General features: G+C 40.2%; 1 protein-coding gene across 6 annotated transcripts in view; it reads left to right on the top strand.

Annotated features, from left to right (window-relative positions):
- The window catches only part of ADAMTSL3 (ADAMTS like 3), a 366,780-nt gene that overhangs the window by 261,411 nt on the left and 80,683 nt on the right, over positions 1 to 24,686 (top strand). For all 6 annotated transcript variants that reach the window (XM_059912342.1, XM_059912338.1, XM_059912341.1 and 3 more), the window contains exons 18-20: positions 13,584 to 13,776; positions 13,889 to 14,068; positions 23,043 to 23,196. In XM_059912342.1, the coding sequence (XP_059768325.1) occupies positions 13,584 to 13,776; positions 13,889 to 14,068; positions 23,043 to 23,196 (527 nt within the window). The remainder of the gene's footprint in view (positions 1 to 13,583; positions 13,777 to 13,888; positions 14,069 to 23,042; positions 23,197 to 24,686) is intronic.

Here is a 24,686-nt window from a genome sequence, read left to right as displayed (position 1 = left end):
TAAAGTCCCCTACTATGATTGTGTTACTGTCGGTTTCCCCATTTATGGCTGTTAGTATTTCCCTTATGTATTGAGGTGCTCCTGTGTTGGGTGCATAACTATTTACAATTGTTACATCTTCTTCTTGGATTGATCCCTTGATCATTATGTAGTGTCCTTCTTTGTCTCTTGTAATAGTCTTTATTTTAAAGTCTATTTTGTCTGATACGAGAATTGCTACTCCAGTTTTCTTTTGATTTCCATTTGCATGGAATATCTTTTTCCATCCCCTCACTTTCAGGCTGTATGTGTCCCTAGGTCTGAAGTGGGTCTCTTGTAGACAGCATATATACAGGTCTTGTTTTTGTATCCATTCAGCCAGTCTATGTCTTTTGGTGGGAGCATTTAATCCATTTACATTTAAGGTAATTATCGATATGTTTGTTCCTATTACCATTTTCTTAATTGTTTTGGGTTTCTTATTGTAGATCTTTTCCTTCTCTTGTGTTTCCTGCCTAGAGAATTTCCTTTAGCATTTGTTGTAAAGCTGGTTTGGTGGTGGTGAATTCTCTTAGCTTTTGCTTGTCTGTAAAGGTTTTAATTTCTCTGAATGAGATCCTCGCTGAGTAGAGTAATCTTGGTTGTAGGTTTTTCCCTTTCATCACTTTAAATATGTCCTGCCTCTCCCTTCTGACTTTCAGAGTTTCTGCTGAAAGATCAGCTGTTAACCTTATGGGGATTCCATTGTATGTTATTTGCTGTTTTTCCCTTGCTGCTTTTAATATTTTTTCTTTGTATTTAATTTTTGATAGTTTGATTAATATGTGTCTTGGCGTGTTTCTCCTTGGATTTATCCTGTATGGGACTCTCTGTGCTTCCTGGACTTGATTAACTATTTCCTTTCCCATATTAGGGAAGTTTTCAACTATAATCTCTTCAAATATTTTCTCAGGCCCTTTCTTTTTCTCTTCTTCTTCTGGGACCCCTATAATTCGAATGTTGTTGCATTTAATGTTGTCTCAGAGGTCTCTGAGACTGTCCTCAATTCTTTCCATTCTTTTTTCTTTATTCTGCTCTGCAGTAGTTATTTCCACTATTTTATCCTCCAGGTCACTTATCCATTCTTCTGCCTCAGTTATTCTGCTATTGATCCCTTCTAGAGAATTTTTAATTTCATTTACTTTGTTGTTCATCACTGTTTGCTGTTTAGTTCTTCTAGGTCCTTGTTAAACGTTTCTTGTATTTTCTTCATTCTATTTCCAAGATTTTGGATCACCTTTACTATCATTATTCTGAATTCTTTTTCAGGTGGACTGCCTATTTCCTCTTCATTTTTTAGGTCTGATGGGTTTTTACCTTGCTCCTTCATCTGCTGTATGTTTCTCTGTCTTCTCATTTTGCTTAACTTACTGTGTTTGGTGTCTCCTTTTTGCACACTGCAGGTTTGTAGTTCCCGTTGTTTTTGGTGTCTGCCGCCAGTGGCTAAGGTTGGTTCCGTGGGTTGTGTTGGCTTCCTGGTGGAGGGGACTAATGCCTGTGTTCTGCTGGATGAGGCTGGATCTTGTCTTTCTGGTGGGCTCGTCCACATCTGGTGGTGTGTTTTGGGGTGTCTGTGACCTTATTATGATTTTAGGCAGCCTCTCTGCTAATGGGTGGGCTTGTGTTCCTGTCTTGCCAGTTGTTTCGCATAGGGTGTCCAGCACTGTAGCTTGCTTGTTGTTGAGTGGAGCTGGGTCTTGGTGTTGAGATGGAGATCTCTGGGAGATTTTTGTTGTTTGATATGTGGAGCTGGGTGGTCTCTGGTGGACCAATGTCCTGAACTTGGCTCTGCCATCTCAGAGGCACTACCCTGACGCCTGGCTGGAGCACCAAGAGCCTGTCATCCACACGGCTCAGAATAAAAGGGGGAAAGAAAGAAAGAAGAAAAAGATAAAAATAAAATGAAATAAAATAAAATAAAGTTATTAAAATAAAAAATAATTATTTTAAAAAAATTTAAAAAGTAATTTAAAAAAAAGAAAGAAAGAAGAGTGCAACCGTACCAAAAAACAAATCCACCAATGATAACAAGCGCTAAAAACTATACCAAAACAAAAAACAAACAAACAAACAAAAAACCAGACAGACAGAACCCTGGGACAAATGGTAAAAGCAAAGCTATACAGACAAAATCACACACAGAAGCATACACATACACACTCACAAAAAGAGAAAAAGGGGGAAAAAAATATATATTATTGCTCCCAAAGTCCACCTCCTCAATTTGGGATGATTCGTTGTCTATTCAGGTATTCCACAGATGCAGGGTACATCAAGTTGATTGTGGAAACCTAATCTGCTGCTCCTGAGGCTGCTGGGAGAGATTTCTCTTGTCTCTTCTTTGTTCGCACAGCTCCCAGGGTTCAGCTTTGGATTTGGACCCGCCTCTGCATGTAGGTCGCCTGAGGGCGTCTGTTCTTCGCCCAGACAGGACGGGGTTAAAGGAGCAACTGACTAGGGGACTCTGGCTCACTCAGGCTGGGGGGAGGGAGGGGTACGGAGTGCGGGGCGAGCCTGCGGCGTCAGAGGCGTCGTGACGTTGCACCAGCCTGAGGTACGCCGTGCGTTCTCCCGGGGAAGTTGTCCCTGGATCACGGGACCCTGGCAGTGGCGGGCTGCACAGGCTCCCGGGAGGGGAGGTGTGGAGAGTGACCTGTGCTCGCACACAGGCTTCTTGGTGGCGACAGCAGCCGCCTTAGCGTCCCATGCCTGTCTCTGGGGTCCGCGCTGATAGCCGCGGCTCGCGCCCGTCTCTGGAGCTCCTTTAAGTGGCGCTCTGAATCCCCTCTCCTCGCGCACCAGGAAACAAAGAGGCAAGGAAAAGTCTCTTGCCTCTTCGGCAGCTGCAGACTTTTTCCCGGCCTCCCTCCCGGCTAGCTGTGGCGCACTAGCCCCTTCAGCCTGTGTTCACGCCACCAACCCCCGTCCTCTCCCTGGGATCTGACCTCCGAAGCCCGAGCCTCAGCTCCCAGCCCCCACCCGTCCCGGCGGGTGAGCAGACAAGCCTCTCGGGCTGGTGAGTGCTGCTCGGCACCGATCCTCTGTGCGGGAATTTCTCCGCTTTGCCCTCCGCACCCCTGTGGCTGCGCTCTCCTCCGTGGCTCCGAAGCTTCCCACCTCCGCCACCTGCAGTTTCTGCCCACGAAGGGGCTTCCTAGTGTGTGGAAACCTTTCCTCCTTTACAGCTCCCTCCCACTGGTGCAGGTCCCGTCCCTATTCTTTTGTCTCTGTTTTTCCTTTTTTCTTTTGCCCTACCCAGGTACGTGGGGAGTTTCTTGCCTTTTGGGAGGTCTGAGGTCTTCTGCCAGCGTTCAGTAGGTGTTCTGTAGGAGTTGTTCCACATGTAGATGTATTTCTGATGTACTTGTGGGCAGGAAGGTGATCTCCACGTCTTACTCTTCCGCTGTCTTGAAGCCTGCTCCCTTTCATCTTTAGGGAAATAGCACTCATGTTAAGTATTGAACACCTTAGTAATCCTAATTACTTATCTTAGGTTTCTCAGTTTTTTCTTATTCTAATATTGGAACCAATGATTCAGATATTTTTGGAAAAGCCGGAGTTTCTATTTTCCTCCCCTGCCCCATCCCTCCTCTGAGGCCCTGTAAGATGGAGACTACCCATCTGAACTGGGGTAAGAGACAAGGGGAAATATAGGAAGTGAAAAACATAGTTTAATACCTCAACATATTTTCCCACGAAATTGGAATCATGCTCTATGTGATTTTGTAAACTGGTTCCTTAAACTTGAGTCTTGGAATGGGGTAGAAGGAAGAGTTAAACAAACAGAAACATAAATAAGTATATTACTTAAATTATAATAAATGCTATAAAGAAACAGAAAAGGTCTCAGGAACAAGAGTAACGTGAGGACATAATATAGATTGGTGGGGGCTGAGGGTTAGGTGCAGGTGGTCAGAGGAGCCTTTCTAAGGAAGTTCTATGTGAGTTGAGATGTGAAAGTGGAGTAGAAGTTGGTCAGGGGAAGTGTAGAGGAAGGTGTGTTCTAGGCAGAAGGAACAGCATGTGCAAAGACCCCGAGGAAAAGAAGAAGTTGGTGTGTTCAGGAAACTGGACAGAGGGAAGTCAGTGTATCCTGAGATGAGATCAGACATGGCAGGGCCATGGTAGGCATTTAGACGTGATCCAGAGAATCAGTGGGGAGCCACTGGAGGCTTTAAACGATGAAATGATAAAGTCACATTTTTAAAAGACTGCTCAAACCCTGAAATGGGGAGAACAGTGATAGAGATGATGAGATCAATTACAAACTTTTAATAAATGTCCTTAAACGAGGTACCCAACTGGCCACAATTCCACTTGAGTATGCCCCATTTAAAGCCTGCTTCCATGTGAATCTGCAATAGTTTTTCCTTAGCTTGTCATTTCCTTTTTACTGTTTATATAGTGCCGCAAATATTCTTCATCAAGATGTTGACTCTGCTTTTAGATTTGTAGCCATGAATATCATTGCATCTCTGCTGTCTGTTCCAGAAATGCTCAGAGCATCCTTCAAAAATACTGCTTCCCAAATCGTGCCCCTCTGTGCTCCAGGGTTTTGCAGAGGTGTTTTTGTTTTGTTTTTACATTTTATTGAAGTATAGTTAATTTACAGTGTTGTGTTAATTTCTTCTGTACAGCAAAGTGACTCAGTTATACATATATATATATTCTTTTTCATATTTTTTTCATTATGGTTTATCACAGGATATTGAATATAGTTCCCTGCGCTATACAGTAGGACCTTGTTGTTTATCCATCCTATATATAATAGTTTGCATCTGCTAATCCCAAGCTCCCAATACTTCCCTCCCCAAACCCCTCCCTCTTGGTAACCACAAGTCTGTTCTCTATGTCTGTGAGTCTGTTTTTGTTTCATAGATATGTTGATTTGTGCCATATTTTAGATTCCACATATAAGTGATATCATATGATATTTGTCTTAGTATGTTAATTCCCAGGTCCTATCCATTCCTAACTGCCTTGATTCAGATGTTTTGACTGAACGGTTTCTTAGTTCCTAAATAAACTCCTGCTTCTAGTGTTTCCCTGATCCACATGCACACATGTGATTATGAAAGATCCTTCTAAATTGTAGAATGACCATGTGAGCTTCCACAAAAAGCCCTTCAATGACTTCCCTTTACCTGTGGAAAATCCACATTCTTTACTTTGGCATAGGTATTTGTTTCCTTGGGCTGCCATAACAAAGTACCACAAACTGAGTGGCTTAAAAAATAGAAGTTTATTGTCTCACCAATCTGGAGACCAGAAGTCCATAAACAAGTTGTTTTGGCAGGGTTGGTTCCTTCAGAGGGCTGTGAGGGAAAACCTGTTCTCTGCCTGTCTCCTAACTTCTGGTAGCTTTAGCGTTCCTTAGCTTGTGGATGGCATTCCTCATGTGTTTTCATATCCTCTTCCCTCTGTATGTCTCTGCATCGAAATTTCCCTTTTATAAGGTCACTACTCATATTGGATCAGGGCCCAATATCTAATGACCTCATCCTAACTTGATCATCTGTAAAGACCCTATTTCCAAATAAAGTCACATTTCTAGGCACTAGCAGTTAGGACTTCAACATCTTTTTGAAGAAAAGAGTTCAACCCATAACAGCAAATAAAGTCTTTTTTACCCTGGTTTTAGGTTCTTGAACCACATTTCCTGTCATGACCACCCTCACCTCATCACACGCTACACACACACACACACACACACACACACACACACAGAGGCACTCACGCTGAGGAACTTGCCCAGCAGCCACACTAAATTATTCACTATGACCCATGTTCATGCTCATTCATGCCTTCTGGGCCTTTGCACATACCGTGCCCTCTGCCTGGAGCCCTCCTCCAGGAAATAAGCTAATACTCTCCCATAAAAGTAAGCAGTGGCTCACTTCTCACTGGTATAATGAAGCCCAACAATGTGAAATGGGACCCTAACCTTAGACACTTGATAGGGGTAAGTCTTAATAGTCCAGAGAGAAGTGGGAGTGGGTCAGGGGAATGGGATAGAGCCCTCGTTCTACCTCCATCAAGGCATTTCAGACGTGTCCCTTAGCTCTCTGGGCCTAGTTTCTTAATCTGAATGTTGACGATAGGTGTCAGACTTTATGATCACCAAGGTCCCTTTCAGCTCTAGTCTTTCATTGTTGAGTCATGCTTTCAGGTTGCATTTTTCACTCACTTCTCTAGGACTCTGCCTAGTGTTTTCGCAATTATCCTCATATCTACTCATGAGTTGTTTGAAATGCTCAGGATTTGTTTTAGTTCTAAGAATAACAGCCTTTGCTTGAGCTGCCCAGGAGGCCAAGGCAGGGTTGAGTTTGTTTTGCAGTGCTGTCCTTCCTTGGCTTACCAATCAGGGCAAGATTTGACAACAAGTCTATAAACTGTTCCTTAAGGCTGCCGATGGAAGCATGCTGGTTTATTCACGCACCAGCCCACGTGCAGGATCCCTTCCTTCCCTCAGCCTCAGCGAGAGATCCTGCACATTATCTTCTTCAGCAGCATCTTGCTCACAGAGCTTTCAAGCTAGGACTAAGGCAACACACTATATCTTGGCCACTTTGCAAAATTAAGGGTCTGCTTTTATGTGAAGAGAAATACTATTCCTCATTTTGAAGTTGCAAATTTAATAAACTTTTTGAAGGTTGAGAGTCATATTGGAAAAAAACCAGCAGAGACAAAGGGTTGATGCCAAAATAAAGGTAATTTTACAAAAATGTTTTAGGTTCTAGAAACCAGTGGTGTAGGAATAACAGGAACAGGGTGTTGCACAATATTTCCATACAAATATTTACTGACTCCAAGGGCAATAGCAGTAAAATATTACCCCAGGGTGAAACTTACCAGTGAGATTGGATTGGACAGTCAGTAGATCTTTATTTACCCAAAGGCAAATGTATTTGATGTGTTAGCCTGAACTCTCCAAGGTGGGGTGTTGTATGTTTATTTGCTTTTATGGGGTTACTCCCCTTGGTCTATCCTATAACTGCTGAGTGTCTGCTATTTATGGAGTTTGCTTTTTCCAAGAGAGAGCCAGCGGTTCATAGAAACATGCGGGGTTACTTAATGGTCCCACTAGTCTGAGAAGAGCCTTCTTCTATGACAGGATTCAACACAGGGAAGTAGGGAAACAGGAGGCAAGAGTAATGTGTTTCTGTACCGACTTGTTACCCAGTTCTTGAATTAAAAAAAAAAAATTCTGTGTTTAGTTCATTGTCTGTTAATAAGAAATTGTTATCCATTTCTTGAATAAAAATGGTTCCACTTCTGGTTCCTTATGGCACTAATTGATTCTTCTAGTTACATACTTTCTTGAAAGACTGATCATCCTGAAGTCACTTCAAATAAATTACATAGTTAAGCTGAGTTGTTTTAATAGTGCAACAAAAGCCTTCTAATTATTTAGCCATGTAGTCTGATTGTCATCAAAGTATGACCTATATATCTACTATTGGTGATTTCCCTCACCTCTAAAGCTCCTGGAAATTTAGATATTAATAGGCTAATTAATAGGTTAACTTATATACTTCCAATTGTATCCAATCCTATGGATAGCAGGGACTTAACATCTTCCTTTTAATTCGTGGGAAAGGACCCATGTTCTTTGCTTCTTTGTGAAAAAAAAGAACAAAAGCTGCTGCTAATCACAACCTGAAGCCATTGTTTACCTGAGGCTGCTCACTTGTGGAGAGGAAGGACAGACACAGATAGAGGCCTGGGACCAGGTACCGCCCCAGATTACCTGTTGGCTTGGTGGTTGGATCGTCAGTGTCCTTATAGTGCTTCTGTGCCACTTTGTCCATATAAGACCTTGATCTAGACTGGAGACCCTGGAGGGCTAGATGGAGGCAAACAAAACTGAGACAGGAAGGATTAAGAGACAGAGAAAAGGATTGAAGGAGGTGGAGGGAGAGAATCCCCTCTTCCAGTTGAGGCTGCAAAATGAAGTTCCAAAGCATGTAAAAAAATCTAATACTTATGAAGATAGTCCACAGATTCAATAGTTGAAAGATGAATTCACTCCAGAAGAAATTAAAATATAAGAACAATCTGAAAAATACTTTAAACTAAGTATTATTGGGATCTTTGGAGAAATAACTAATAAATAATATCCATGTAAAGAACTAGAAATTTTGAAATAGAAATAGGCAGGAATGTGGTAAGAATAGATGTGTATTATAAAGAAAGCATTAGAAAACCTAGAAATGAAAAAAAGTCAATGAAATAAAAGAATAAGCTATAGACAATTGAAAGAGTTGGTGACTTGAAGATAGTGCTGAGGATGTCAAATGAATCAAACCACAGAAGGTTGATGATTTGGGGAAAAGAGAAGAAAGTGCAGAAATAGGGAAATAAAGGCAGAGAAGCAAGATATTAAACTGTTTACTAAAACTCAGGAAAAAATACTTCTAGTATCAAGAGAAATAAGTGGAAACAAATCCCCACTTTGATAGGGCATAGTGAGACTGCAGAAAATCAAGGATGACAAGAAATTCTTAAAAGCTATAAGACATGAAAGACATATTAACCCCAAGAACTTATTAACAAGTGGAGTTTCCAGAAAACAAAGGAATAACATCTTCAGAGAACTCAGGGAAAGTCATGATCATCCTAGAGCTAAACTTGCTAAACTTTCAAGTATATGAATGTGGATGTCCATTTTTAGCCTTGTGATGGACTAGATATCCTGAATGCCCTTTTGTTAAAGCTAAAATACCATGTAAAATATGTAAAAATAACTTGAAATGTAGAACTAAGCTTGTAAGAAAGTAGGGGAAATTCTCAGTAGCCAAAACGAAGCTGAGGCATGAATCTAGAGTGGTAACCCAGTATAAAAGTTAGTACCTCCCTAGGGACAGCTACCAACAGCCCTTTATGCAGGAGGGGGGGTTATATGCATCTGACTATGTGATCTGAAAAATTAATTCACATTGGTTTTGACAGACGTAATGCAAATTCTGTGTAGAAGAATGATGTAACTTCCACCTAGAACTTAAAATTCCCACAAAGACCTAATGGGAATGACCTCATAATCAAAAATCAAAAAACTCAGGAATAAACAACGTGGGAGAATCAGGGGGGAATCAGATACACAGAGCATCAGATAATTGGAATTATCAGATACAGAAAATAAAATAAGTTTGTTTAAAATACTTAAAGGTATAAAACTGGAAATGAAAACCTAAGCTAGGAACAACCTATCAAAAATACTTGGACAGATTTTTTAAAGAACCAAATATTAGGTTGAACCATATAAAACTTAAATTTCATTGGTCAAAAATGGTCAAATATTGGCAATTTCATATGGTTCAACCTAATAGAATACCTAGGTTAAATATAAAATCACTGACATTTAAAAGTTATGGAATGGGGCAAACAGGTGAAGTAGAAGAGAGATCTGAAGAAATTACCTGGAAAAAAAGCACAGAGAGCAAATGAGATATGTAAAATATGCACTAGAGGTAAGAAATACAGAGGAAATATTGAGAAGGTATATATCTAAATGAAGCTACAAAAAGATAGCAGGTAATATTCAAAGAGATAATGGCTGAGACTATTTTGGAGTTAATGAAAAATATGAATCCTGAGAATCTGGAGTTACAACAAATCCCAAGCAGGAAAAATAAAAAAGAAATACACACCTAGACACATGATTGGGAAGCCTTGGAACTCCAAAGACAAAGAAAATATCTCAAAAGCAATCAGAGAAAAGAGATGTATAAGAGGAACAGCAAAAACTGACAGTATTCTTCTCATTAGTAATAATGGAATATTATCTTCAGATGGCTCAGAGGAAATAACTGTCAGCCTGGAATCACATACTTAGTGAACAATATATCAAAGATGAAACAAGGTTATTTTCAGATTGTAATGGGGTCAGCAAACCGTGGCCTTACAGGTGATGTGAGGATTAAGTGTGTTAATACATGTAAAGTACTCTAAAAAGAGCTTTGGCCCATGGTAAGTGATCGATAAATGTTAACTAGTATTATGTTAGAAATTCTAGGTGAGCAAAACCAGGAGACTTTACTATCAGCAAACTTTCACTAAAGATAATTTTAAAAGAATGTGTTTATTAAGCAGAAAACTGATCCCAGAGGGACGGTCTGAGATATAAGAATGAATACTGAACAAAGTACATTGTAAAGACAGCTATCTAAAAAAGAATCACTGACTGTGCAAGTCAATAATAATATCTGAATGTGGATTTGAAATAGATATTGGACAACAAAGCCTAGTAAAATTGGGTCAAAGGTTGATTGTGGAGTTAAAGTGCTTTAAGCCCCTTGTACTATTTGTGAAGATGGAAATAATTTTGATTAACTCTACAGATGTTAAATAGGCCCTTTAAATTTCCAAGGGTAACTCTAAGGATAAAAGATAGCAGAGGAGAACGCAGAATAAAAAATATAATGAACTCAACCAAACCCGTGGAAAAACAAGACAAAACAGGAATGATTAAAATAAGTATGGAAAAGTCAGGAGAAACAGAATTCTAGACAACAGTAACAGATGAGAGTAGTTCAAGAAGCCCTTTCATCTTGATCAAGAAAAGGAACCAAGAAACTCTAGACTTTGTTATCAACATTTATAGTGATAGATGCTATAATTTAAGGGTAAGTGCTAAAGGAATATAAATGCTAGTTTATATATTCATTTGTCTTTTTGCATGTTAATTGAATTTTTTAATTTCTGAAGTTAAAAAAATCCAATTTTTAAATTTATTTAAATTTAAATTTATTTATTGTTTGACATAATGTTTTTCATTTTACACCTATTATACTTTTATTATTTTTAATGCCTTTGAGATTACCCTTAAATTACTTATGTTTATGCTGTCTCTTTTTTTGTTCTTCATAGTTCACCGTAAATTTATCAATTTTATTTGTCTTTTGAACAGCCAACTTTTGTTTTCTAGTTTACTCATTTCTGTTCTCATCTCTTTTTTTGTTTCCTTTACTTTTTTTGGTCTAATATAGTGTTTTTTTAACTTCTTGAAATAGATTATTGTTTTCAGCCTTTCTTTCATTTTAATATATGCATTTAAGACATTGATTTTCTTCTAATCATGGCTTTAGCTGCATCCCACATATTTTGACATTTCATATTTTTTAACATGCATTTAAAAATACTGTCTAATTTTCATTGTGATTTCTTCTTTGACCCATGAGTAATTTAAAAGGTTATTGCATAATTTCTAAATATTTAGGGGATTATCTAATATAGTTCCACTGTGGTCAGAAATGTGATAGACTAGGTGGCTTAAACAACAAAAGTTTATTTTCTCACAGTTCTGGAGGCTAGAACTTTTAAGATCAAGGTGCCAGCAGGGTTCAGTGTTTGATGAGAGCTCTCTTCCCAGCTTGCTGACAGCTGCCTTCTCACTGTGTCCTTTTATGGCAGAAAGAGAGAGAGAGAGAGAGCAAGCTCTCTGGTTTATCTTCTTACAAGGGCACTAGTCCCATCAGGAAGGCCCCACCCTTATGGCCTCTTCTAACCCTAATTTCTACCTAAAGGCCTAATTTCCAAACACTATCACATTGGAGGTTAGGGATTCAACATATGAATTTGGGGAGGGATACAAACATTCAGTCCATAGCGTGTACTGTGTATCATTTTAATCCTTTGATTGACTTGCTTCCATTTTACTTAGGATTTATATTTCTCTTTTATTTAGAATTCAGAATATATAACCATACATAAAAAATATTTTCTTTATATACATTTGTCAGATTTTGTGCTCAGGTTTTACCGAGCTTCATAATATGCATTAAAATCTTTAATCCTCTTCTTTACTTTGGAACATTTAAAATAACATAGGAATTCACTTGTTTCTTAGAAACTTGTAGGCACTCAATCACACAATTAGCAAGCTCTAGTCCCTTTCTTGAATAGAACTTTTTGTAGTTGCCTAATAACATGTATTTCATCAAAATTTTCAAATGTATTATTCAGTTCTCTATGTTCTTATTAAAATTCATCTTTTTGATAAGCCAGGAGCTTAGAGAAGTATTTCACAGCTTAAAAAATTTTTTATTACATATCCTTCCATTTTTCTTTTATCTAACATCTCATATTTCATACATATTTGTGCTTGTTATTCAGTCTCCGTATTTGTTATATCATCATTGTGAACTCTTGCCTTCATAAATTAAGATTTTACTCTTTTTGCCCTATTTGTCTTTAATACTGTTCTTCATTTTTTCTCTTAGTCACATAAATAAAACATGTTTATTATAGAAAGTTAGAAATCAGAAAAACTGAAAAATCACCTTTAGATAAACACTAATATTTTTCAAAGAACTAACTTATTTTTTCTGATAATGAATGTTTATTATAAGAAAAATCAGGAAGAAGATACTAGCAAGAATAAAGAAAATAAAAATCCTATCACTTAGAGATCATCACTGTTAACATTCCAATGTGTAATTATCCATATTCTTTTTCTGCATGCATTTATAGTGCATAAAATAACATGGCTATTTTATGACCTATTTTCTAATAAAAATACATGAATGTATTTCCATGTCAGTAACTATATATCTACTTTACTTTTAATGGCTGCTAACATGGTGCTTTATGAATAGACAATTATTTATTTTGCCCTTTATTATTAAATGTTTAGATGGCCTCCTTCCACTTTGTAAAATTTAATTAATTAATTAATTAATTTTTTGCTGTTACAAACTACCCTGGAGCAAGCATTTTTTTATTAATGTACATTTTAAGCATTTAAAAATTCTTTCCTCATGATATATCTTTACAGTAACTAGTTAAAAATTCATGATTACTAAGAATTAAATATCCACAAATTAAAATAATCATTGTATACAATTTTTCACCCATCAGACGGGCAGAGACTTTTTAAAATGATATTGTCCAGTGTTGGTGTGGCTGTAAGAAACCAGGCTGTCTCACTTGCTTTTGGTGAGAATGTGAATTGAGAGAATCTTTTTTGAAGGCAACTTGGAAATATGTATCATGAGCAGCTGCCCTGGGTTTTAATTTTTACAGATGTTTCATGAGAAAACCTGATTTTTCCAAAATCTTATTGGAAAGGAATCACATTTTATATACATATATATATATATATATATATATATATATATATATATGTTGTAATCCTAACATAAAAGAATTTTCTTAGGGACATTCCAAATAATGAATCCAGGTGCCCTGAAATTTTCCTGAAGTGTGCTTTTAAGCATTTAAAATTCTTTTGGCACCTATATAAATCACCCTTGCCCTTGGGGCTCTATTCAAAACAAAACTAAGATTTTATTATTGCTGTAGGGTGGTAGGTTAGGATGGAGAGAAATCTGCTTCTCTTTTACTCTGGACTTTCCCAAACAGGTAAAATCTTTAAACCCTTTCCTGACACTTCTTGCCTTGAAACATTGTATTTCTGTACTTTAATTGCCTATGTTGATGCTGTGACTCCAGGATCTGGATGTGGCGGGTGGAGTCTGGAAGTCCAGAGAGGAACTTGTCCATGCTCTGGTTGTTGCACAGAGTCCATTGGACAGTTAATGTTGCCCACTTGCTTTTTGGTACAGGTGGCACACGGGCTCTTGGGGACCCTGCTCAGCTACCTGTGGTGTTGGAATCCAGACCCGAGAAGTGTACTGCCTGCACCCTGGGGAATCCCCCTCCACTCCTGAGGAATGCCAAGATGAGAAGCCCCATGCCTTACAAGCATGCAATCAGTTTGATTGCCCTCCTAGCTGGCATATTGAAGAATGGCAGCAGGTATGGCAGACTGGTGACTCCACGGCCGCCAGGCTGATGATTGTAAGAGCCCTGCATTGCACTAAGTTGAAGAGGGCCAAGCCCGTTGACTCACCTCCTTCTGTCTTCTCAGTGTTCCAGGACCTGTGGTGGGGGAACTCAGAATCGCAGGGTCACCTGTCAGCAGCTGTTAACGGATGGCAGCTTTCTGAGTCTCTCAGATGAATTGTGTCAAGGACCCAAGGCATCTTCTCATAAGTCCTGTGCCAGAACAGACTGTCCTCCGTATCTAACTGTGGGAGACTGGTCAAAGGTAACAGCCATTGCAAATTTTACAGTCCCTTCTTTTCTACTCCTCCCTTTTTTCAGCCTTTCGATATTTCCTCCCTGAGATGAGAGCTGGGGCTAGTTTGAGGTGAGTGGAATGTCTAGGGTGCAGAATTTCAGGAGGCACTTACTCATTCTCTGGGTTGTGTAAGTGCCCTGGTCCAGACCTACACATAATGATCCGTTTTCAGTTTTTACTCAATATTACTTAAACTGTACTCAACACGTTTCTCCTAAACCAAATCCCATTACTTCTTTCTTTTGGAAGAACCAAAGTCATTGTATCCCAGGATTAACTCAAAATCGGTTTGGTTCTTCTCTGCCTTAGGTCTCCTTATATAGAATTATTTATTAAACCCTGACATTTCAACTTTCTGAAAATTTTCCACACCTTTACTTCCTCTGCATTCCGTTGATACCATTGCTGATTTTACCATTTACCCTCTCAAGTTCACGTTAATTGCAATAAGCAGAATTCCAAACTATCATTTTAGTGCTGGCAGGACTTAATATAGTCTAGTAGCAATGCCTCATTTTTCAGGTGGGGAAAATTAAACCCAAATAGCTGAAATAAGCTGCAAGCTAGGAGTAGAATCCACGACTTTTAACCTTATTCCAAGGGTTCTCTCTTTGATATTACACTGCCCACCAGATTCCCGGCCTCTGTACCACTCTCGCATCTCCACACCATCTAACACCTCAAAGTATTCCCATCACTGCATCTATCAAGTCACCTCCTAAAGGTCGGAAAAATCAACTTTCAGTTTCCCAGAATACCTTGCAGGGCTTTCCTTGAACTGATGGGACTCATATTCCGGCCCCCTTTATTCTTATTCCAGCTCTTTCTTCCAGTCTTGCTGCATCCTTACTGTCTGTAGGCTGAGGTTTTAGCAAAGATTCTGAAGCAGGTAGTTGAGGTCCCTAATGAGGGTCCTCTAATCTCCAGTCACTGCCCCAAATGTATATCTTCTGGGAGCAGAGGGGCAATCTAACCTTAGAAATAATCTCAAGAAATAAGAAAGGGCAGTAACTGACATTTATGAACTTCCCTGAGTCCTAAATTCAGTGATGGTACGGTTGCAACCTATTGTATGATACTACTCCCATCTCATCCTACGACGGCTCTGGGAGCAGATGTATCCATTTCTGTAGATGAGAAAACAGAGGTACATTCAGACTGAAGTCGCCTTCCCAAGGGGAGAGCTAGGATTCAAACCTGAGTTTGTGTGACCCAAGTTTAGTATAAACTGTGTACACTCATGTCTCTCATGCAAGAACAAGAGCTTTTGAGCCAAACAGACCCATGATGGAACCTACAAGCTTTAATGCCTGCAAGTGACCTCGTTCCATATCCTTAACCTGTGTGAGCCTCCATTTTCCTTTCTTTTAACACAATGGTTGTTCTGAGGATAACATGAGATATTAGGTGTGGAAACACCGAACAGAGTGGACCCTTCCCATCCCCCTGAGCATCCTTCTGGCATAGGTTGGATTGACAGTACTTTTATCTGCATGTTCTACCGTTTTATATTTTTCCTGTTTTAACTGTCTAGCTCAATTAAGTACTAGTATGTATAAACTGTCTTAACTGACAAGCCACAAGTCATGGTCCTCATCCAGGTCACTGAGGGTCTACCTAAATGTTTCCCCAAACCCTCATTAAATGCTTCCGGTTACTGTCTCCATAAGGTTAGGGGCAGAACTTCAGGGAGGGGATAGCCACACATTTGTGGAGAGAAGTCTTGGCATCGTGAATGCTTGGTCACCTTACTACACTCAGTGTGACACAGGGACCAGCCAAATGGGCATCTTTTTAGAAGCTGGGAACTTGTAAGAGATGAGGATCTCAAGTCCCACCCTGACCTAAGGAGTCAGAATCTGCATTTGAACAAGATCCCCAGGTGTTGTCAGGCACATTACCATTTGAGAAGCATTTCCCTACCTGCCCCTCATCCTTGGGAGGGTTGCTTAGCCCTTCAATGTGTCCAAAGTAGGGATGGCTCTGGGAAATAACTTCTTTGAGCAAGTGCTGCCCTAACCCAAGAGGAAGAGGCAGGAAAAGGGAAAGACAAGGCGTGAGCGGAGGTGGTGGGCACCTTGTTTCTGGAGGCAGCCCGGGAGCACCTAGAACCCCTGCTGTGCTCTAAAATACCACACCCTCCTCATCTCTTTTCTTATTTCCTCTGAGAAAAAAGAGGCCTTCACAGTTCCATCCTACCTCCTGAACAAACTCTTCTCACTAGCCTTTTAGAGGAGAGGCTGGGGCTGACATCCTTGCTTTCCTCTCCTGTCCATTCCCTCTGTGAATAACAGAATTTGTAGTTGCTGGGTATGTTTCACTAAATTAACACCCTTTACCACGTATACTCAGGCTTGCCTTGTGTCTTTGCTCTTGTTGTTACCCTCAAATCCTGGGCCCAGCTCTAAGCTTCCCTCCTCTGTGAAGTCTTCCACTCCCTAAAATCATACAGCATTTCCCAGCTTTAACTCATGATGACCCCAGGGGTTTTTTTATTGCGTTTTAATGGGGAGCTACTTCCTGAGCATCCACATGGTCTTCTCATCTGGCCTATAGTGTCCTTGAGGCCAGTGGCCATGAGATTGCTGACAGGTCCTTGGGCCCTATAGACCTCTAAGCAGGTAAATACTCTTCCTCAAGAGCCTTTGCAAAGACAGGGGAAATGCAAAATGGTGTTGAAGTAGTGAGCTGTAGTAAAGCTCAGGCCAGCTAACAGAGGACAGGAAAATCATTCATTGGAAGAGATTCTGCTGGAAGAAAGAAGAGGAGACAGAAGAGGTTAGCCACGTGAGCTGGGCTGGACCTGAGGCAGATCAGTTTCCTAGGCAACCATTCACCAAGGCGAGAGCAAGCTTGTGCACACTCCAAGAGGTCAGCCCAAGCACAGTCAAGACATCTTCCTGCTCCTAGCCAAGGCCACATCTCCAGGACACCTGCATCTGGGAGGAGGAGCAGGTGTGCCCACGTGCACAGGAAGGCAGAGCCAGCGTTCAGACTTGGGTCCAGTTAGGCCCACGTTTCGCCCAGCAGTTTGTGTTTCCTACGGAATTCAGCTCTTCTCTTGATGGTTGAAATTTTCTCTCATTTCTGAGTTGCTTTGTTTTGGCAGAGACTCTGATGCCAAATTGCCACCGTCCCTAAAGCTTTTTGCCAGGCTCGTCCCTCTGGCATGGGATGGCTCATTCCAGGGCAGCCGTCCATCTTGTGGTTCTGGATGAGGCCCTTCCACATTGGAACTGGCCACTACCCCTGAACTCAGAAAGACTGAAAAGCCACGCCAGAATTTCTGCTTTTCGCCGAGCCAGGACTCTCAGGCTGCAGCTGGAATACTCTTCTCCCTGACACTAGCTCTATTCATGGCATGTTTGGGCTTTGTTCATTCATTGGCTCATTCCTTTTCCTTGATTTCCTTAGATCTGAACCCAGTTTTAGGCAGAAAGGAACCTTCAATTCTTACACTGCTTTTCTAGTTACCAAAAAGGAGCATTGGCTTCCCTGGTGGTACAGTGGTTGAGAATCTGCCTGCCAATTCAGGGGACACAGGTTCGAGCCCTGGTCCAGGAATATCCCACATGCCACAAGGCAGCTAAGCCCGTGCACCACAACTACTGAGCCTGTACTCTAGGGCCTGCGAGCCACAACTACCGAGCCTGTGTGCCACAATTGCTGAAGCCCACACGCCTGGAGCCCGTGCTCCACAAAAGGAGAAGCCACCGCAATGAGAAGCCCGTGCACTGCAACCTTTGAAGGGTAGCCCCTGCTTGCCGCAACTAGTGAGAAAGTCCGCGTGTAGCAACGAAGACCCAACGCAGCCAAAAATAAATAAATTACATAAATAAATAAATTTGAAAAAAAAAAAGGAGCATCGACACTTATATGGGGCAGTCTTCCCTAAAGGTGGATTTCTGCAATCCACATACCCCTTGTGGACTGTTTTGTGACCCTATTCCTTTGACTGAAATCCAGTAGCCTCTCCTCATTCTTTGTTCTCTCTACTTCGATGGAGCATTTGGCCATTTTGTCCACTTTCATCATTCTCCTTCAGGGTGTTTCTTGGTGTTATTTATTTTTCCTAATTACCTGACTGCATCTTTTCTATTGGTTTGCCTTCTTCCAAATCTCCAAAAAGCTCAGTATTTGACCCTTTGATTTTTATCACTGCATTTTTCCTCCATCGATGATTCTGTGGTGGGACTTCTTCTCTGACATCTATAGGTGACTCTCTGTCTCCAGGAACAGTTTCTGACTTTCTCTTCAGTACCTGTCCTTAGCTCCCCAAGTAGGATATATCCTCATTATGGGAAGGCAAAGGGACACCCTCTTCATTCCCAACCAGCTCCCCCACCTACTTCCTGTCCTCAGTGCACCAGCATCTTTCCAACACTTCTGATCATCTCTGACTTTGCCTCCTGTATTCAGTTACCTGAATTCAGTTAGTTGAATACCTGCCAACTCTTCAATTCTTGAAATATGTCCATATGCTAAGTAAAAAGGGAAAGATCTCTATACATGAGACATTTTACAAAGTACAGCTCAAGATATGTCCAGGACACATGGATTTCCAAATATGGCTTTCCAGTTTTCAATAGATTTATTAATTATGACTCAGGAAGGCAGTAGTGTGTTGGAGCCAGTTCATACTAGCTTTTGAGAACCAATTGTGATCTCTTCCTACCTTGTATTCAATGACATTTGGACGACAGCTTGAAATCAGCCCTGATGGGAATATTTACACCATAGAAATTGGCAAATGTTACAATCAGGGCCCTCTTTTCCATGAACCTGTTGTGAAACATTTACTAGTACACAACTGCATGAAAGGGATATTCACACACACACACACACACACACACACACACACACTATCTTATCAACAAGACAGTTTCAGCTTATTGATAAGACAGGTACTTAGGATAGAAATGCTCTTACTTGTTGACTGAAATAAATAGACTTGTAGAAGCTTCTTCTAAATTGAGTATGCCTATTGCCAACAGCTCAGCATCTTCACAGTCATTTCCTGAGCACTGCTATGATTGATTACTCCAGGTACCAGGAATCTGAGACAATCAAGAATACAGTCTTCAATGAGCTCACAGTTGAATGAGGCAGACCGATGAAAAAAATTGTATATAAAGTCCAATAAAGTTGTCCCATCTACAGAAATAAGTGAAAATTGAGGGGAAACATCTGAGTCTGCCTGAGTCCCAGGAAAGTGTTGTAGAAAATGCAGCTTTAGAGTTTGGTCTAAAGGATGAGACCCGATTGGAGTCCCGAGAAAAGAAAACCGAAACAATGTAACAGAACAAAACTATAAATAAAAGATTCCAAGCACCACACTGAAAGGGCACACCATATACCTGGGAAAATTGACCCAGAACAGTCAATATCAAGACATACTCTACTAAAGATACTGGATATTAAAGATTAAAGAATAATGTGTTAGTGTTTCTAGGCAAAAGGACCAAGTCACTTACTAGGGAAAGAAAATCAGGTTAGCATCAGACTTTGCAACAATACCACTTCATAGTAGAAAACAATGAAGCAACATCTTTAATGTACTAAAAGAGGAAATGTGAACCAAGGATTTTCTGTCCTGCCCAACTGATCTTCAAGTTTGAAGGTCGCAGACAAATAGTTCCAAATTTACAAGAACTCAGGGTATGTTGTTCCCATGAGCTCTTCCAGAGGAATCTACCATATTTCTATGGAATAAATCATAGAAGCTTTGGCATAAAGTTGCTGTTTTGTGAGTCATAATTAATGGCACTGGTCCTGTCATCTCTGCTGTCTCAGCTGTGAACCTTCTCTAATGGCATGCTAACCTTGAACTTAGCAGATGCAAGGTCACTAAGACCTCCATCCAGAAGAGGGGTTTACAGATGGTCTTCCCATTCATAATGGGGAGAAAAAGTCAAATACTGATCATGAGAAATGGCTTATGAGTGGTGATTGGCAATTATGTAACTACTGTTTTTATATTATATGGAAAACTCCTAGATGATGATTTGACATGTTAAAAAAATACATCATAAGTTGCTAAATGGTAATTTTTAATTATTTGTTCAAAAGCTTACAAAAAGCTTCCCTCTGTACTGAAAAACTATTAATAATTTGGGCTTTCTGTTAAAGAGGACAATAAAGGCATTTAAAAAAATTCCATTCCCCTCTGTGAAACCCAACAAAAAACCCACAAAGAGAATGAAAGAGCGGGAACATCCTGTCTTTAATGAACAATGAAATGGCCACAAGCCCAAACTATCAATTTTGAGACACACCTGCCAAAGACTGTAAAATCTGGACCAAAATGAGAGAGGGAAGGCTGAGGGCTGACAAAGATTTCCTCAGGCACGAGCAGGATATAGATTTCCCTAGGAGTAAGTGTGATGGTCCTGAAAGGCCTACTCAACGGTTCTTTGATTACAGACACTAGATGGGGGACCATGCGCTGACCCTGAAAACACCGTGATTGTCCCTGCAGAGCCGTGGGGGAGATGGAGCTGCAGGAGAAGCCACATGTTTAGGCTTCCCAGCCAAGGAAGGCTGCAGAAATGGAGTGGTGTGAAGGAAGAAGGGCAGCAATTGCTGGATGATTACACAGTGAATGAGTTACTTAAGAGGCTGTTCCCTGAGTCACACCGACCCTTCCAATGCCAAAATCTGAAGAGATATATGGGCAAAGGAAATAAAAATTTGGTGACAGACTGTTGAAGACAGCAAACTTATGGAAATGCCCTAGCTCATTCCCCAAACCCTTGGTGTTCACAAACAGCCAGCTGCATTTAAAAAGTTCCGGCATAAAAACTATGCATCAAAACTGGGAGAAAAAAATTGAAGGGGAAGAAAGAAGTTAAGGTGTGGGGAAAGGAACAGGAAGCAAGAGTCACATGAACAGCATAGTATCACAAGGTGTTACCCAGAGAAAATTTCTGAAAAATAGGCTCCATATTCCCAAGGAAATTATAGTCATGATGTCTGGGAGGAAAGTGGCTTTAAAATGAGGTTTGAGTTCAGAAAGAGATTATGAGTCAACAGAAGGAGATGAAAAGACAACTTGGAATAGTCAGGGAAAAAAAAGTGAAAAGAAGAACTTTAGACAGCAGACGTAAAAGTTACTTTACAAGCAACAAAAAGTAATTAAAACGACCGGAAACAGAGAGCTATGGTATACAAGCTGGAATAACTCATATAAAATGATATGAAAAAGAGTAAGGTGTAAAATTGGTTTTCAGAGGCAATGATGGATATGGAAAGGCAGAGAGAGGAGATTAGACATAAGTGTAATTGGTATTTGTGAGAAGAACAAAACAAATGAAACAGAAAAATATTCAGAGATAATTAAGGGGAATTAGTTTCCTTTAATAAAAGCTTTAATTTGCAAGTCATAATGGTATACCACGTGCCACTAAAGTATGACCCACTAAGACATAGCCTGCTTAGGTGCTGAACTTCATTGGTAAAGAAAGGAGCCAAAGGCCTCTGAGCATAAAAGGCAAACAAATAAACAACAAAAATTCCCTGCTTGGCCTCCTACACCTTCACAGTAGCATTAGATGCAAGAAGACAGTGAAGCAGTGTCTGCACAATTCAAAAGGAAAGGAAGTATGACCCAAGTATTTTCTCTTCATCTTGTTTGTTCTTCATGTGGAAAGGCAAGAGAGGCAGTCAGAGCATACGTACCCATAAGCCCGTCTCGAAAAACTTGCAGGGCCATGATGAAGCACCAAGATGACTAAAAATAAAAAATCCAGGAAGGCACAGATGCTGGTGAAAAAAGATGGAAGATGAATCGTAAATTCACTTAAGCACAGAATTAAGAGTAATCAACCAGCAATTGCATCTCAGAACAGAACGTAAATATCAGAAAATCTTGACGTTAGCTAAATAATTTAACAAAAGCAAATTGAATGTTTGCAGAGGAGAGATGGGTGAGAGGAAATGTAAATGTGCTTACCAGATACTCTCGTTAAGTCAAAATATGTCAGTAAAAATAACTACCCAAGCCTCTTGTTGGTTTCTTTCATCTTCTTTCTTACCTTTGGAGAGTTCTTTTGGGAATTAATCACTTAATAGTGGAAAAAAATCCGCCATTCAGCAACTCTTTTAATCTTATTTTAGTTAATTTTTTTCTAATATACCTAATAAAATTGCTAAAATTTTAAATTAAAATTGCATGTACACATGTAATTATGACTACCAAATATCAATGTTATAGACACATTGATTATCAAATACTAATGTTCTTTTACGTAGAGCAGTTTGGGTGTTTTTTAAAACGAAAACTTTCCTTTTATACTTTTCTCCTCCTTGAATTCTTGATCATGGGTGTATGTCATTTTTTAATTTTAATTTTTTTATTGAACTATAATTGACATATAATATTATATTCGTTTCAGGTGTACAACATAGTGATTCAATGTTTGTATACGTTATGAAAAGATCACCACAATAATTCTAGTCACCATACAAAGTTAATACCATATTATTGTCTATATTATGTCATTTTTTAAAAAGCAAAGTCATCCTACTATATTAATAAATAGCTAAAAAATAAATTAAAATAAATTAGATTAGACATCTAAAAAATAAATTAGACATCAATTACAAGACCATAAAACCGCACGACAATAAATTACTAGAAATTAGTTACTATCTCAGAAAGAAAGAAAGAAAGAAGATAGTAAGGAGGAAGGAAGGAAGGAAGGGAGGGAAGAAGGGAAGAGAGAAAAGAAAAGGCAGAGGGGAGGGGAGGGGAGTGATGGGGAGTGGTGGGGTGAGGGAAAATCTCCATCTCCTAAAAGATGTTCAAGCCTAGGAAATGCTTACTTATTGGTGCACCCATACATAACACCCCTCCTGTTTCACCGTAGGAGACGTCGCTGTTGCTGCGGGGGATATGTCTGCTCACACTCCGTTTGACTCTGTCGCCCAATTCTCATTACAGTGTTCTGTCAGTTGTGGTGTTGGAACCCAGCGGAGACAGCAGGTATGCCAAAGGCTGACGGCCAAAGGCCGGCGTGTCCCCCTCAGTGAGACCGTGTGCAGGCATCTTCCTGGGCCCCCTCTTGTGAGATCTTGCCGAATGCCTGTGTGCAGGAGTAAGTATGGAAAGTCCGCGCTTCACCAGATATGCCGATTCTGTTCCTCTCCCCAAGTGGCTTCATCTTCCATAGAGCAACACGTTTCTAATCTGTAGGTAAAGCAAATAAAGCAGAATTCAGGATTGTTATAAGCGGCAAATGGTATAATGTTGAAGACCAAGATACAGCTCTAAGAAAAGTCAGTTTGAAGAAGTATCCACCTGCTTAACAAATGCATCTTGTGTATATACATACATATACGTACATATATGTATGTACGTATATGTATGTATATATACTACTAAATTTACCAGCAACTTTCCTGAAGAAACTTACCAAGTAAGAAAAACGATAGTAACTTTAAAAAATGTCATAGCATTCATGGCATTTATTGAGCACTTACTCTGTGGAGTTCCTTGCAGGCATTATTGCACTGTCTTATTTAGTCCCCAGCAACATTGTGAGCCAGGTATTATCCCCATTGAGAGATGAGGAATCCAAGACGTAGAGAAGGTCCGAGATTTGACCAAGGATCTGTAGCTGCCAGTTGGGCCTCTTGGCCTCTTTGACCACAAATCTGTCTGATTCCTGAGCCCATGTTCTTAGCCACCTCTCTGTGGTGATTCATAGACAACATTAATTTTTTTTCCCTGGGAATACTTTGAGAACAAGTTTTCAAAATCTTGAGATTCCAAAAATTCGAGATCCCAAGTTTTATCGTATCCTGGAATTCAAGAATGTCTGTGGCGTGTGGCACAGTGTCATGCTTCAAGCTGCTTACCTACCTGATTTTTATTAATTGTGGATGGTTGCGTAGCAATGTGGCTGGACCATAAACTGTCTTAGAGGAGAGTGAAATTAAATTCTGGCAGCTTCCTCTAAAATAATAACAGAATAACATGTGGGAATACATCGTGGTTATTAGGGCATGCAATGTGGTAGAAGATGAAATTGTAAATTATTATGGCATGTGGTAGAAAGCAGAGTAAAAGGATAAGTTTTAGGGAGAAAAAAAAGCAGGAAAAAAAGACAGTCATATTTCCCCTTGACCCTATCTCATTCTCTAGCTTGCCAACATGCAGGTCATGGAAGCAGACAAGAGACAGGATTGCATGCTCCCAGCACAGACAAGTCACCCCGAGCTGGGCCTCCACTTCAGCCGTAGCCTGGCCTGATGCCATCACCTTGGATCAATGGCCCTGGCTTGCATAAATTTGGCTTCTCCCTCTGCACGCTCCTATGGCATCCTCTTCACCCCACCACCGTATCAGAGCCGAGGGATGAGCTTGGCGCAGACCCATCCTCCCTACCCCTCCTGCCTCTGCACCATTTTCCCTCTGTCATCACACACTAAGCATGTACACCGCCCTCGTCCCACCTTCAAATGCATTGTGTGCCGACCTCCAGCATCCTTTCTACCTTTCGCCAGGACACCCCACCACCAGGTCCATTCTTCCTCTCCAACATCTGCCAACACCTAGGACAACCAGCATCCATGCGGATGACTT

Source organism: Balaenoptera ricei, chromosome 2, assembly GCF_028023285.1.
Source record: "Balaenoptera ricei isolate mBalRic1 chromosome 2, mBalRic1.hap2, whole genome shotgun sequence".
Classification (NCBI taxonomy): domain Eukaryota; kingdom Metazoa; phylum Chordata; class Mammalia; order Artiodactyla; family Balaenopteridae; genus Balaenoptera; species Balaenoptera ricei.
This window is presented reverse-complemented; position numbering and strand designations above follow the sequence as displayed.